Source organism: Nyctereutes procyonoides, unplaced genomic scaffold, assembly GCF_905146905.1.
Source record: "Nyctereutes procyonoides isolate TBG_1078 unplaced genomic scaffold, NYPRO_anot_genome, whole genome shotgun sequence".
NCBI lineage: Eukaryota > Metazoa > Chordata > Mammalia > Carnivora > Canidae > Nyctereutes > Nyctereutes procyonoides.
In genome coordinates this window covers 39,070,812-39,087,931 of record NW_026575134.1, presented here as the reverse complement: position 1 = coordinate 39,087,931, position 17,120 = coordinate 39,070,812, and the positions used below count along the sequence as shown (strand labels likewise).

Sequence of the window (17,120 nt, the reverse complement as noted above, 5' to 3'; positions counted from 1 at the left end):
GACTGTGGTAGCAAATGCCACCCTCATAGTGTTAATCTGTAATGACTCCCGGCTGCACACACCCATGTATTTTTTCATTGGGAATCTATCTTTTCTGGATCTCTGGTATTCCTCTGTCTACACCCCAAAGATTCTCTTGACCTGCATCTCTGAAGACAAAAGCATCTCCTTTGCTGGCTGCGTATGTCAGTTCTTCTTCTCTGCTGGACTGGCATACAGTGAGTGCTACCTGTTGGCTGCCATGGCTTATGACCGCTATATGGCCATCTCAAAGCCACTGAGCTATGCTCAGGCCATGTCTATAAAGGTGTGTGCATTTTTGGTAGCATCCTCATATCTTGGTGGTTTTATTAACTCTTCTATCATCACCAAAAGAACTTTTGCCCTGAACTTCTGTAGTGGCAATATCATTGATGACTTTTTTTGTGATTTGTATCCCCTGGTGAAGTTGGCTTGTGGCAGGAAAGATGGCTACCAGACTGTGCTGTATTTGATCCTGTGCTCCAATGTCATCACCCCCACAGTGCTCATCCTAGCCTCCTACCAGTTCATTATTGCCACCATCTTGAGGATCCGCTCCACCCAGGGCCGACTCAAAGCCTTCTCTACATGTTCCTCACACCTGGTCTCTGTCACCTTGTACTATGGCTCCATTCTCTACATCTACTCTCGTCCCCGATCTAGCTATTCTTTGGACACAGACAAAATAGTTTCTACATTTTATACTGTGGTGTTCCCCATGTTGAATCCCATGATCTATAGCCTGAGGAATAAGGATGTGAAGGAGGCTCTGAATAAACTCATTAAATAAATCAAGATTCTCTCCTTCTAAGGAGATGCAATGACAATATTTGATCAGGTTACTATATTTCAAGAAGAGCTGCCCTTGTGTTCCATCATGATTAAGAATTCTGACAATGCAGGCAGCCTGGGTGGATCAGGGGTTTAGCGCCACCTTCAGCCCAGGGCCTGATCCTGGAGACCTGGGATCCAGTCCCATGTTGGGTTCCCTGCCTGGAGCCTGCTTCTCCCTTTGCCTGTGTCTCTGCCTCTCTCTCTCTCTCTCTCTCTCTCTCTCACTCTCTCTCTCTCTCTGTGTGTGTGTGTGTATGTGTCTCTCATGAAAAAATAAATAAAACCTTAAAAAAAAGAAATCTGGCAATGCAAGTTAGAGACTTTGCACCCTTGATCCATGACAATTTAAGAGAAGGCAAACTTAGAGCATTTTAGGAGATAGAAGTTAAATACAAAATTTAAGAATTTTTATTGAATTTCATGCTACTCTAGATTAAAAATGAATGAAAACTTAAATTCTCCTTTACATTCAAAATATAGCAGAACACTTCACATCTTTAGTGTGAGAATATTTATGACTGATTGATATACACAGAATAATATCTATCCTGTTAGGTCCTTGAAAATAGGAACAAATATGCTGAGTTGATTTTAAATATTTTCCTATGAAAGTTAATTGTTTGAAATTATCCCTTTCTATTGCCTAACCAGGATTTCTTAAGCGTTTTTATCTACCTTTTGCCCCCAGAAGCATTAGCACGAAGACCCAGAGGTACCCATGAAATAATCTGGTACGATTAGACTCACCAAGCATCATCTCTCCAATCTATATTTCTTCCATATGTCCCTCAATTAAGGAAAAATCTGTCAAGTTTCTATAGATATGACTTTTGTAAATCACAGTGTAAGTACCAGAGTTCCTCTTTTATTTTACAAGGGTGAACTTGCAAGGTCTTCCACTTCCAAATGCTGGCATTCTGAACATCAAAGCACAATTATGATGGTAAAGAATAATAACTACAATGAGCTGAAACAATTTGAGAAATAAAAGTCTATGACTTCCCATTACTCAACAGAGAAAAATTCATATAGGTGATACAAACAGGTGGTGATAATACAAAAGTGAAAATATGGTAAGTTGCATTTAGTTTTGGTTTTTAAAAGTAGGGCAATGAAGATATTGTTTGTGTTCATACAGCATGAATATGTTCTTATTTCTAGTGGTAAAAGTAGTAGTAAACTAACAAACAAACACACAAGAAAGTGAACATACAGCAAGTAGTCCCCTAAACTGTAGGAGCTCCATACAGAGCAGGAAAGCCTGATCAGATCAGCAATAATACACATTACCTGTAAAGTAAATCCAAGGTGTGTAATCAGTACGAGTCTTAACACATAGTACCCCAGTAGAGACAGAGCACAATAGTGTAACTCCAAGATGTTTGAATTACACAGAGCTCTAAAATGGAGAGCTATTCATGCTAATTCAGATTCTCATTTTCTTTCTTTTTTTTTATTTTTAAAGACTTCATTTATTTATTCATGAGACACATAGAGAGAGAGAGAGAGGCAGAGACATAGACAGAGGGAGATGCAGGCTCCTCACAGGGACCCCGATGTGGGACTCCATCCCGGGACCGGGATCACGCCCTGAGCCGAGGCAGATGCTCAACCATCCAGCCACCCAGCGTCCCAGATTCCCATTTTCTTGAAGCTCTCTATGGCCCAATATTAAAATCCATATAAATTATATTACCTTTAAAAAAAAGAAAATAAAAAAATAAAAAAAATTATATTACCTTTAAGGCCTGTGAACAGATCTCAGTGTAGAGATCTGTTTAATGTTGGTGGGGAAACAAGAAAATCTCTCATTGCACAGGGAAATAGGAGCTACAAAGGTAAAACTGGTGTAATACCATCCCAATATTATAAATCCTGACTTTTACTACAATAAAGATGTTCAAAGTACTTATCAAGAACTATTATTTTAATCCTTTTAAGAGAAACATTCAAGTCCTATTCTCCAAATAATTATTAATCTACCAAATATTGTAACTTTCATTAGCCCAAGTGTAGAATCGTATTATTTTGTGTATGGAAAAGTTATCTCAAGGCCAAAATCAAGCCTACATAACATTACCTACACCCCACTGAAAAGATCAAGTACAGCTATGAATACTCTTTGAAGATGTAAATATATGTAAGTATATAACACGAATGAAATTAAATATGTCGTACTAAAGTTTTAGAAAAAGTTTTAGAATATGTTTAAGTATATGTTTGGCAGTAAGGTTGTTAAGCACACTTGGGAATGCTTCACCTGCAGTTATGGTTGTGAAGGATTCAAAAGAATCTCCCATATTAACTTATAATTAACTACACCGTAAATTCCTAACGGAATTTTGCTACTCAGATCACAAGTGAAATTTGAAGCTTAAAAAAAAGTAGTTTCTTAGTTGTATTATTTAGATATACGAGTTTTACCAAATTAAACATTTTTTTAAAGTCCATTCTCTACCTTGCTTCTTGTATTATTCTGGTTCATTCATTCTTTCTCAACACCTTGGTTGGATCAGAATTATCTGATAAGCTGTCCTTAATTTCTTATTATAAGCTCTGTGTCTTTGATCACCTTGTTTTTATTTGGTTGTGGTACTTTTCATCTCAAAGAGAAGGCCAAGAGCATACTATGAAATATGGTGCTTGAGACACCTGATTGGCTCAGCAGCTAAACACCTGCCTTCGACTCAGGGCATGATCCCCGACTCCCAAGATGGAGTCCTACATCAGGCTCCCTGCATGGAGTCTGCTTCTCATTCTGCCTGCGTCTCTCTCTCTCTCTCTCTCTCTCTCTCTCTCTCTCTCTCTCTCTCTTTGTCTCTCACAAATAAATAAATAAGATCCCTTTTTAAAAAAGAAATATGATGCCATATCCCAATGGTTCCAAACAATTCTTCTTCATCTCATTCTGTACCACTAACTAATTTTTCCCAGGTCATTGAGATCAATCACCATGCCCACTGGAGTGACACCTCTTAGATCAATGCATGAGGAGTTGAACAGGGCCAGAGTACAGTCCCAAATTCCAAATAATCAGAGTGCTGAGGGTTTTCCTTTGGGATATTAGGGACATTATACTCTTATACATACAGACTCCAAATATACTGATTATATGGTTATGGGTAAGGAAATTAAATTCGAGCGGGCCATTTTATGCAATAATAAAAGAGGCCACAGTAGTCAGAGTTCTACAAGAAGAAGACACTAAGGTTGACTTAAAATTGCAAGGACTTTGTTAGGGGAAACAGTTGTGTCTGTGTAAGAGAAAAGAGAGAGGCAGCCAGAAGAACAAAAAATGCCACTACACCATAGGCAAGTATAGGCACACGTGAAGAAGAGAGGGAAAGAAGATGGGCAAAAGCATCCTAGACCATTGTCCAGTTTATGGTAAGCTCAGCGAGGTAGGTACTTAGCCAAAATTAGCCATAAAGCCAGTGCCTAAGAGGGATAGTCCTGCATTGCTATCCTTGCTGTGCTCAGTCATTAGGTAGCAGCAGTCTCTGGGCAGCATAACATTGGTACAAATGGGGAAATGTGTTTCAAAGCTCAGCAGCTAAGACCTGTGCCATTTATACTCGGTGTAACTGGAGCTTTGAAAGGCTCATATTCCTGGCCACCACAGGTACCATGCCAGCCTTATCCCCTCAGTTCGTAGACATGTACGTATTTCAAACAGAAGATGGAGCCATATATAGGCTGCCATTTTAGAGCATGCAGCATACTTAGGGGATATCTCAACAACCATGACTGAGCATTCATATACCTTTCTGCGATTTGTCCAAGCTAATCAGTTCTGAACGATAAGACATAAAGTAAAACCAATTATTTCTGTGGATTTGGGGTGTGGGGGTTGTTACTATTCTTTTCCATCTAATGTATTTCTCAGTAGAGACAATGTTTGATGGGATACCATGTTCGCAAAAAAAAAAAAAGGCATTATGTAAGTCTACATCTGCAGGTGCCAGCAGGAAAACAACTGGTAGGAAAGTGGGTACTGTAACCCAAATAAATCTCCTAAAAATGTGATTATTGTGGAAAGAAAGTCATTACCTCTGTAATCTTGAATTAGTAAGAAGTTGTGCAATCTAATCACCTTGCTAGCCAAGGGGTTCACCAAACCTCCCAGAAAATGATGGCATATCAGGGCACAGTTGTGACCTCTGTTGTTGGCATTTGGGATACCAAACAGTGGAAGAAGTGAAATTAGGCTTGGTGAAGAAAACCATGATGTTGAGCCCGTTCCAGCTACAATAGCCATTTGTACAAGGGCATGTTGAGCATGAACAGGAGAAAGAGGAGAAGGAGGCTGTGTGTGTGGAGAAAGAGACTGACTGACATCCACAGAGCATGTCACTTCAACTACCTGATTAGTGACAACCTACCAGTATATGCATGTGTGGAAAGAATCGGGCACATATCGATGAACACGAACGGTTTAGGATATCTTCTAAACCAAGTATATGACTCTGCAAATAAAATGAAATATACCTGTCTCTCCGCCTCCCCCACAAAGTGACCTTAAAACACATTGTTTATTCCTCAAAAGCTACAATTGCTTCATGCCGGTGTATATCTGTTGAACAGTATGGACTTTGAGGATACAATATGGTTTCCAACACAAACTAACCCACTCCATTTATTTCTCAAGATAAAAGTTATTATTCCTGACTCCCTTCTTTAATCTATCTGTAAAAACGTGTTCTCTCATGCCCGCCATCTCGCAGATCCAAAATTCTTTTGCCTCCAAAGAAAGGATTAAAGGTGATAAATCGGAGTTCCACTCTTGTATCCTCCATGTTTTTGAGGGAAATGCTAACCTTCGCCCTTACCTCAGGTTGAGTTTTGTTTGCATTTTTACTGTCTTTTCAGAACAATTCAATTTCTAATTGAACCATAAACCTTGAAACTAATAACCCTCATTCCAAGGGTCAGAAATGGAATTAAATTGAGGATCCCATTTCATTCTGTGTATATGTCTACATATCGATAACTGTATTATATCTGGGTCTGGGTATATAACGATCTGCTCTATACCTGGTCTCATTAGACCAAATGAAAGATGCACTCAGGCCAAAGTTATCTTTTACATTGTTTCCCTTACCCTCACTGACGAGTATATACATCTAGTGTTTTCCACTTCTGTAAGTTAGAGTCAGTTCAGGACCAATGAATAATAACCCAGAGAAGATCAGGGCACTTCTGCTTTCCTAATGGGATTACTCTCATTAAGGGAAAACAGACATTCCCAAAAAGGCTTCAAGGAAGATGTACAGTGTATATCTTGGCTAAGTTTCAGGATCCCTCTTCAAAGGGATCCTACCTCACCATAAGTTTATGTTTCTTATACCTGTTAAAAGGCCATTGAAATAGGTCAGAGAAATGTATGAGGTCGTAATTCCTTACTAGAATATCCTGAGCAATTTTTTATCCAAGTAAAAATGAAATTCTTTACTTTACAAGAAAATATCACTTTAGTTGGTTTCCCATTGATGTCACTCCTTAAGAAGCACCTAATCCATGAGACATTACCACAAGTTCCTGAACAAAATAACTCGGTTACCATCCACCTGTGATCTACTGGGCAATTCTTTCCATCCTGTCTCTGAGAGTTATTCACTTTCATATGGCGCTCTGGCTGCCTGGTTGTTTAAGACAATAGTCCAGCTTTAAAATGCAGCAGAAGCCAAATCACCACATGATATTTATGGCATGCCTCTGTGCCACAGAAAAATAATGCCTTGCTATCTACCTGTCCTTCATTCCATGAAGCCACTGGTGATCATTTAAGTAAGTTTGATGCTACTGGATACAATACATTACCATTGTTCTATTTCCCACCATGACGGATTTAAATGTTTAACTTTCGAATATATGAAGGATCTAATCCCATTTGGATTATCTCCTGGCAATACTTCTAGAATTGGTATCTGGTAAGGATCAGATAGCCAGTTAAACTGATTAATTTGAAGAGGGTTTAAAAGGATTATTGCAAAAAGAATTGTGTGTGGTATAGATAACTCCTAAGGAATAATGTAGTAACTCTAGAACAAATAACTTCTGAGAGCTCTAACTTTCTCTATTTTTGAAGGCGCATCAAGTCATAGAGGTCATGAGCAATGTAGGAGAGCTTTGAATGGGTCAAAAGCTGGTAGGAGCTATGATCTAGGTCCTGGATGAAGCCAGCTGTGGCATTTCTTTGCAAGGAAGGAAAATGGAAAAAACCACTCAGACCTCCATCCTTTCCCCACCGATGACAACTACTGGCTAAACCCATTAAGGACACAGAGACCAATGGAGCCCACTCATGCAATTAATACAGCTGAGTATCATGGAGCACAGAGGAGGTTCAAAAAGTGGAGAATGGATTTTGGACAAAAGAAAGGTACTCGACATTTAACACAAGTATCAGTATTGTTGAACAAACAATACTTTAATATGCACATAATATATGAATATATTTCTATACATAATATATGTGCACATATATGGCTTAGTTTAGTCAAGAGAAAAGAGAATACAAATTATAAATGACTATACTGTCACCAGGAAATCATAGTCTCAAAAGGAGAACTCTCCATTATTAAACAATACACACAATTTTCTTTAATTGTCTGGTTAGGCATTTCCTAAGCTTATGAAATCCCGAGGGTGTTGCAGGAATCTGCCACTCTGGGGATCCGGAAGCTACTATAAAGATATGTGATGGAAGCAGATTTGAATTCTGTTCAGGTGATGGCATTGCTGAGAACTTTAGGTAAGTTTTCTGATCCAGATGTTAGAGGTAAATGGAAATTTTTACTTGTTCCTCACAACCAGGATGAAGGTCATGTACATGCTATGATATCTTAAGTGCTAAACAAAGGACTTCTTTTGAAATATCTTCACCACCCTCCTACTACAATTTCTGAAAGTGTCAAGTTCACAAGGAGAACGAGCACATCTTACTCTTAGATTCCAAAAAAGGCAGTTAATATCACAGAAAAAGACAAGGGAGAAAAAACAACTAGGTACACAGACAATCAAGCAATACAGGAACCATTTACAACAAAAATAGGGTTCTTAAAAGCTAGAGAGTATCTGGGCAACAGGATTAAGTAGCCAAGATTACTAGATTACTAGATAACTAGAGATTATTAAAGGCCAAAGACATCCTGAAAAGCTAAAATCCTTTTAGTCTGATACACTATATGAGAGTATCATATCATATGTTCCCCGGGTAGCAAACAGGGCCAGACTACCCCAGTCAGATTAACCAAACAGAAGTCAATTCTTTAAGCCACTCTCTATCCAAGGAAACGTATGCCCTACTTGTTTCTGTGCCTGCATAGCATTCAAAGTAGATCTGTTCATAGCTCATCTCGTTAAAGGTAAAACCTTAGGCAACTCCTCTTTAACTCCTCCAGGCTTTACAACATTGTAATGGCAGGCAGACATCTGTGACAAAGAATAAGAATAATATAACTGAGGGGCGCTGTTGTGGCTTAGTCGGTTAAATACCCAATTAACAACCACCCAGAAAATCGATTCTATTGCTTTGTTTCTTTTCCAAATAGGGATGCTCATTGCTTCATTCATGTATTCATTCAATATTTATTATGTGTCTACTATATGCCAGATATTATTCTAGGCACTAAGCATATAATAATGAATGAAACAGACAAAACTTACTGCTCTCGTGGAATTTACATCCTAGTGGGCTCCTATCACCTCTTGGCCTCAGTGACCCCGAAGGCCCATGAAAAGTAGAAGTTTCCACTCAAAGATATTCTCCAGGTATTTTCTATTTCTTCACATAATTCCCGGAAGAACCCTATCGTAAGTCCAAGGTAAAATTCAAACCTGTGGAGTGGAGTTTATTTACAGACTGATAACTTCCTTTAAGGAACATTTTTGAAATGTGTTGTTAGATTTTTGCCTGCCACATAGATCAAGGGCCCATTTAGTAAGCAGTACCACTAGGATGAAAAGGTTTTACACTTAGGGGCTACTCTCATCCAAAGAAAAAAATGCCCCACCCTGCACAGCCAGTGTCTTGATGGACATTTGTGCATTGAAAAAGATCTTTGTAATTGTGTGAGTTTGAAGTCTACTCTGCTTTACAAATAAACACTACATTTTGCAAGATTTTACTATAAATCAACTCACATAGGAATTCAAAATGGAAGGAAGAGGCTCATTTATTTTTTTGCAACTTTATCAAGAACTATTCACCTTGTCAGAAAAATCCTATCACCGATGGAAATGCCACTCCTGATATTGGAATCACTAATACATTTGTGATGACTCTACATATATGTATAATCATTTGACTAAATGTTGCAGGATTTACATATGAAAATTCATGTTATTTTAGAATACATCCTGTAATTATTACCATGGAATAGTTACATTATGAGCTACTTTTCTTTTTTATCATCTTTGCAATTAGAATTAGATGTTTTACGTATATCTACAAATATGTTTGTAAGTAGGTTGTATTAACCATAGTACCATTTCAGCTTGATAAAGTAAGTATCTTAAATGTTTGTTATAAAGTGGACGTTTTTCAATGTGATAAAATTGGGGACTATTACAACAAACACTATCCAGTTGGGATAAGGGTCTTTTTAAAGATAATACGTGACGAGCTATAAAACCTGAAGAATAATATTAAGTCCCAGGCTTTAGACCCAAAAGATTTACAATGACATCACATATTTTGTTACTCGGCATAACCAGATGGATTATATTTTTGGTCTCCACTCTGAAGTTTCTCTGATTCTCTATTTCTCTCCCTGAAACTTTGATAAATATGCCAGAGGGCTTCTTCACAATAAGTGAGGGGAAAGGTTGTTTGGCGATTGTGGAGTGAAACTGTATTGGAGACATAAAATTTACCTTAGTGTTCAGGGCTGGGCTTGAGAATAAAATTAGCAGGAGAGAGACTGACAGGAGAAAAGCACACAAATGTATGTAACATAAATGTTACCTGGTATGGAACATTCACAAGGAAATGACCCCAAAATGTGACAAAACCTAAATGTTCTTTTGCAAGGTTGAACAAAGAGGGGCAACCTTGGAAGGGTTACTAAAATATATGGAGAGGCTAAAGGAAAAGAATTACTTTAAAGAGAAAAACCAAAAAAAAATTTTTTTTTTTTAAAAGTGAAGAGCCAAAAGCAATTTCAAACCTTACTCCAAGGGACAGTAATCCAGACCTTGGGGTATTAGCATAAACATGGACATAACAATCAGTGGAATAGACTGGAGAATCCTGAAACAAATACTTACACTTATGGTTTGGATAAGTAGGATAATGTCTGCCCAAACTGCCTATGTTCTAACCCCTGGAAGCCATGAATATGTTAGAATACAAAGGAAGTGGAAGTTAAAGTTGCCAATTACCTGACTTTAAAATAGATTGTCCTGGATTAGAAGTGACAAATACCCACCATTTGCTTCAACATGGATGGAACTGGAGGGTATTATGCTGAGTGAAATAAGTCAATTGGAGAAGGACAAACAGTGTATGTTCTCATTCATTTGGGGAATATGAATAATAGTGAAAGGGAATAGAAGGGAAGGGAGAAGAAATGGGTGGAAATATCAGAAAGGGAGACAGAACATAAGGACTCCTAACTCTGGGAAACGAACTAGGGGTGGTGGAAGGGGAGGAGGGCGGGGGGTGGGGGTGAATGGGTGGCAGGCACTGAGGGGGGCACTTGATGGGATGAGCACTGGGTGTTATTCTGTATGTGGCAAATTGAACACCAATAAAAAATAAATTTATTATTAAAAAAAAAAGATTGTCCTGGACGGCTCACTCAGTAGAATATGCAACTCTTGATCTCAGGGTCATGAGATCAAGCCCCACGTTAGGGGATAGAGTTCACTTCAAGATGAAATAAGATAAAGCCACTTATAAAATAAATGGTCCTGAGGATCTCACCACTACCGTCATGTCTGCTGTCTCATTTGAACTTCTAAGTGACAGTTCTTTACAATTCCTATAATCAATGAAAATAAATTTTTATTGCCTATTCACCATGAGGTGTATTGAAGTTGTACATTAAACACACCCTCAGTTTTTTTCTTTCCTTTTTCCTTTGCTTTTTTTGTGCAAAAGTTTTCGTTTCTTTTTTATGTTGTGGTAATGACAAAGTGATGGTAGATTGAAATAATCTTTTATTTTTATTGTGTATGTTTTTTCACTAGGGCCATATCTCCTCCATCCCCAAAAAAGAGGAAAAAAAATTTTAAGACGAGGGTAATGTACAAGTTTTTGTACGCATAAAGTCATGCTCTATCTCACAAGAGCCCCTGATCACAATTTGTTTCATGAATAAAGGTGTGGATATGATTGCTTATGGATAGATCTAAACAACGGTTGCCCTAGAGGGGAAAAAATGAAAAAAATGCAACTAGAAATAAAAAGCAACATCAAAGATTTTTTAGTGATGAGAATCCTCATTTATATTTCAAGTTAATGTAGTTTTTTAAATAAAGGGAAAAACTGGGCATAAATTCCTCCTTTCCTTTGGCTTAGTGAAATCATTATTCAGTATAAAATCCTGATATGTTCCACATATTAGGGATAAATGGACATTATATCTTGTTATAAATTAATTAATTAAAAAAAATGGATTGTCCTGGATTATCACCTAGGCTGAATATAATGACAAGACTCCTTAAAAGTGAAAAGAGAGGCAAAAGAGTTGAGAGTCAGAAGAAGGCATGGCCAATAGAGATACAATGGTGTTGACTTTGAAGATGGAGAACACAGACCATGAACCAAAGAATGTGAGCAACCTGTAGCAGCTGGAAGAGGCATGGAAATGATCCTCCGTGGGAACCTCCAGTAAGGAACACAGTCCTGCCAACATCTTGATTTCATCCCAACTAGACCCACTTTGGACTGCTTTTTCTCTACAAAATGTAAAATAAGATATTTTCGTTGCTGAAAGCCATTCCGTGTGAAGTAATTTGTTACCAGGGCAATAGGAAACAAATAATGGTGAACTGATTTTGGACAAGAGTGTCAAGACAGTCCAGTAGGGGAAAAATAGTCTTTTCAACAAATGCTGTTGGAACGATATCTGCAATCAAAAGAAAGACGTACCTCCACTTCACACCATACACAAAAGTTAACGATCAAAATGGATCGTTAATATACATGTAAGAACTAAAACTAGAACACTTGGATAAAACAGAGCAAACTGTTGTGAACTTCGGTTAGTCAATGGTCTCTTAAATAAGGAAACAAGAGCAAGCAAGAATAAGAATCTAAGTTGGACTTTATGATATTTAAAAACTATTGTACATCAAAGGAGAACTTCAAGAAAGTAAAAAGAAAACACAGAGAATGGGAGAATATATTTGCATGTCTTATATCTGATCATAAAAGACTTATACATCTAGGAAATTTAAAAAGCACTACAATTCAACAATGAAAAGACAAAAGAAACTCATAAAAAGATAAGCAAAGAAGATAAAACTAATAAAAATATAAGCAAAGAAGATAAATAGCCAATAAACACTTGGAAAGACATTTAACATCATAAGTTATTAAGAAGAGGTAAATCAAGGGGTGCCTGGTGGCTTAGTTCAGCATCTGGGTCCTGATTTTGGCTTAGGTCATGACATCAGACTTGTAGAATCAAGCCCATGTCCAGCTCCTCGCTAAGCGGGGAGTCTGGGATTCTCTCTTTCTCTCTGCCATTCACCCCTCCTTTCTTTCTCTCTCCTTCTCTCTCTCTCTCTCTCTCTCAAATAAATAAATAAATTCTTAAGAAAAGAAACCATAAATCAAAACCACAATTATATACCACCTCACATCCAAGTATCTAAAAGATAATTACTTGTATCAGGATGAGGAAAAGCTGGAACCCACATACTTTGCTGATGTGACGGCAAACTGGCAGGGTTAATTTGGAAGACAGTTTGGTAATTTCTCAGGATGTTACTTAGAGGTACATCATGTGAATCAGCAATTCTACTCCTAGGTATCTTCTCAAGACAAATGAAAACATATGTCCATACAAAGTTTGTACAAGAATGCTCATAGCAGCATTGTTCATAACTGGCAAAAGTAGAAAATATAAAACGTGTCAGTTGATGAGTGAGTAAACAAAATATGGTGTGTTCATATAAAGGAATATTACTTGGCAATAAAAACAAAGTAATCATACATGCTACAACATCAATGAAAAAGAAAAATACGACAAACTGGCCTATTTGGGGGTGGCATATTTTATCACCTTTCAAATGTCACCACCTTCTCAACCACGGGGACTTTCCCATCTCTTGTGAACTTTGAAAATTTTGTGTATTTGTACCTCACAAACAAGAAAGGACTTTTCCCTCTCGGGGTCTAAGTTTAATTTCCCTTTCCCTTAGTTCACTTTCACTGATTCTTTCAGTTTCATTTTCTTAATATCTCTAACATTAACTGAAAATATTTCTACATGTATATGTTTATTTAGTATGTAGTCACTCCTCTAAATAGAGTCTCCATAGAATAAGGGTCATCCCTGTTGTCCTCACTGCTGTATCCCAATGCCTAGTTGACACCTGGAACTCAAGAAATATTTTCCTTAAAAAGCGTATAAGCCCCCAAAAGCACTCAAGCTTTCAGGTTTTAAATGCATCTCATTGAAATGAATATGTTGACATTCAGAAAGCTCTTCTCACCTGTACTAGTCAGGCAAGATTCCTGCTCTGATCTCCCTTGCCCTGACATCCATAGTCTTGACCACATGTCACAGGCCTAACACTGAGAATGTTCTGTAGTATTGGCTCAGGCAATTAAACTCTTCACTCTTTCACTTCTAGGTGAGATCTCTTTAAGCCATGGAGAGAAGCAATCATACAGTGACTGAGTTCATCCTGGTGGGCTTCACGACAGACCCAGTGATGCAGCTGGTCCTGTTTGTGGTATTCCTTGGCGTGTACTCTCTGACTGTGGTAGCAAATGCCACCCTCATAGTGTTAATCTGTAATGACTCCCGGCTGCACACACCCATGTATTTTTTCATTGGGAATCTATCTTTTCTGGATCTCTGGTATTCCTCTGTCTACACCCCAAAGATTCTCTTGACCTGCATCTCTGAAGACAAAAGCATCTCCTTTGCTGGCTGCGTATGTCAGTTCTTCTTCTCTGCTGGACTGGCATACAGTGAGTGCTACCTGTTGGCTGCCATGGCTTATGACCGCTATATGGCCATCTCAAAGCCACTGAGCTATGCTCAGGCCATGTCTATAAAGGTGTGTGCATTTTTGGTAGCATCCTCATATCTTGGTGGTTTTATTAACTCTTCTATCATCACCAAAAGAACTTTTGCCCTGAACTTCTGTAGTGGCAATATCATTGATGACTTTTTTTGTGATTTGTATCCCCTGGTGAAGTTGGCTTGTGGCAGGAAAGATGGCTACCAGACTGTGCTGTATTTGATCCTGTGCTCCAATGTCATCACCCCCACAGTGCTCATCCTAGCCTCCTACCAGTTCATTATTGCCACCATCTTGAGGATCCGCTCCACCCAGGGCCGACTCAAAGCCTTCTCTACATGTTCCTCACACCTGGTCTCTGTCACCTTGTACTATGGCTCCATTCTCTACATCTACTCTCGTCCCCGATCTAGCTATTCTTTGGACACAGACAAAATAGTTTCTACATTTTATACTGTGGTGTTCCCCATGTTGAATCCCATGATCTATAGCCTGAGGAATAAGGATGTGAAGGAGGCTCTGAATAAACTCATTAAATAAATCAAGATTCTCTCCTTCTAAGGAGATGCAATGACAATATTTGATCAGGTTACTATATTTCAAGAAGAGCTGCCCTTGTGTTCCATCATGATTAAGAATTCTGACAATGCAGGCAGCCTGGGTGGATCGGGGTTTAGCGCCACCTTCAGCCCAGGGCCTGATCCTGGAGACCTGGGATCCAGTCCCATGTTGGGTTCCCTGCCTGGAGCCTGCTTCTCCCTTTGCCTGTGTCTCTGCCTCTCTCTCTCTCTCTCTCTCTCTCTCTCTCTCTCTCTCTCTGTCTGTGTGTGTGTGTGTGTATGTGTCTCTCATGAAAAAATAAATAAAACCTTAAAAAAAGAAATCTGGCAATGCAAGTTAGAGACTTTGCACCCTTGATCCATGACAATTTAAGAGAAGGCAAAATTAGAGCATTTTAGGAGATAGAAGTTAAATACAAAATTTAAGAATTTTTATTGAATTTCATGCTACTCTAGATTAAAAATGAATGAAAACTTAAATTCTCCTTTACATTCAAAATATAGCAGAACACTTCACATCTTTAGTGTGAGAATATTTATGACTGATTGATATACACAGAATAATATCTATCCTGTTAGGTCCTTGAAAATAGGAACAAATATGCTGAGTTGATTTTAAATATTTTCCTATGAAAGTTAATTGTTTGAAATTATCCCTTTCTATTGCCTAACCAGGATTTCTTAAGCGTTTTTATCTACCTTTTGCCCCCAGAAGCATTAGCACGAAGACCCAGAGGTACCCATGAAATAATCTGGTACGATTAGACTCACCAAGCATCATCTCTCCAATCTATATTTCTTCCATATGTCCCTCAATTAAGGAAAAATCTGTCACGTTTCTATAGATATGACTTTTGTAAATCACAGTGTAAGTACCAGAGTTCCTCTTTTATTTTACAAGGGTGAACTTGCAAGGTCTTCCACTTCCAAATGCTGGCATTCTGAACATCAAAGCACAATTATGATGGTAAAGAATAATAACTACAATGAGCTGAAACAATTTGAGAAATAAAAGTCTATGACTTCCCATTACTCAACAGAGAAAAATTCATATAGGTGATACAAACAGGTGGTGATAATACAAAAGTGAAAATATGGTAAGTTGCATTTAGTTTTGGTTTTTAAAAGTAGGGCAATGAAGATATTGTTTGTGTTCATACAGCATGAATATGTTCTTATTTCTAGTGGTAAAAGTAGTAGTAAACTAACAAACAAACACACAAGAAAGTGAACATACAGCAAGTAGTCCCCTAAACTGTAGGAGCTCCATACAGAGCAGGAAAGCCTGATCAGACCAGCAATAATACACATTACCTGTAAAGTAAATCCAAGGTGTGTAATCAGTACGAGTCTTAACACATAGTACCCCAGTAGAGACAGAGCACAATAGTGTAACTCCAAGATGTTTGAATTACACAGAGCTCTAAAATGGAGAGCTATTCATGCTAATTCAGATTCTCATTTTCTTTCTTTTTTTTATTTTTAAAGACTTCATTTATTTATTCATGAGACACATAGAGAGAGAGAGAGAGGCAGAGACATAGACAGAGGGAGATGCAGGCTCCTCACAGGGACCCCGATGTGGGACTCCATCCCGGGACCGGGATCACGCCCTGAGCCGAGGCAGATGCTCAACCATCCAGCCACCCAGCGTCTCAGATTCTCATTTTCTTGAAGCTCTCTATGGCCCAATAAACCATAAATAATTACTTAAAAAAGAAAATAAAAATAAAAATTATATTACCTTTAAGGCCTGTGAACAGATCTCATGGTGTCACAGTGTAGAATCAGCTGTTTAATGGTGGTGGAAACAAGAAATCTCTCATTGCGGAGGGAAATAGGAGCTACAAAGGTAAAACTGGTGTAATACCATCCCAATATTATAAATCCTGACTTTTACTACAATAAAGATGTCAAAGTACTTATCAAGAACTATTATTTTAATCCTTCTAAGAGAAGTGATCAAGTCCTATTCTCCAAATAATTATTAATATCTACCAGATACTGTAACTTTCATTGGCCCAAGTGTAGAGTCATATTATTTTGTGTATGGAAAAGTTATCTCAAGGCCAAAATCAAGCCTACATAACATTACTAAGACCTCACTGAAAAGATCAAGTACAGTGCTATGAATACTCTTCGAAGATGTAAATATATATAAGTATATAACACGAATGAAATTAAATATGTCGTACTAAAGTTTTAGAAAAAGTTTTAGAATATGTAAGTGTACGTTTGGCAGTAAGGTTGTTAAACACACTTGGGAATGCTTCACTTGCAGTTATTGTTATGAAGGATTCAAAAGAATCTCCCATATTAACTTATAATTAACTACACCGTAAATTCCTAAAGGAATTTTGCTACTCAGATCACAAGTGAAATTTGAAGCTTAAAAAAAAGTAGTTTCTTAATTGTATTATTTAGATATATGAGTTTTATCAAATTAAACATTTTTTTTAAAGTCCATTCTCTACCTTGCTTCTTGTACTATTCTGGTTC

At 37.8% G+C, this 17,120-nt stretch overlaps 2 protein-coding genes across 2 annotated transcripts; both read left to right on the top strand.

Annotated features, from left to right (window-relative positions):
* Positions 1-7: 7 nt before the first annotated feature.
* On the top strand, positions 8-811 carry LOC129494372 (olfactory receptor 9G1-like; the record flags this gene model as incomplete). The annotated part of the gene is made up of 1 exon (XM_055301250.1): positions 8-811. A coding segment is annotated over one exon (804 nt), but the record flags the coding sequence as incomplete, so codon positions are not given.
* Positions 812-13,683: 12,872 nt separating this feature from the next.
* LOC129494368 (olfactory receptor 9G1-like) lies at positions 13,684-14,601 on the top strand. Its single transcript, XM_055301247.1, has one exon. The coding sequence runs from the start codon at positions 13,684-13,686 to the stop codon at positions 14,599-14,601; it is 918 nt and encodes a 305-aa protein (XP_055157222.1).
* The last annotated feature ends 2,519 nt before the right edge of the window (positions 14,602-17,120 follow it).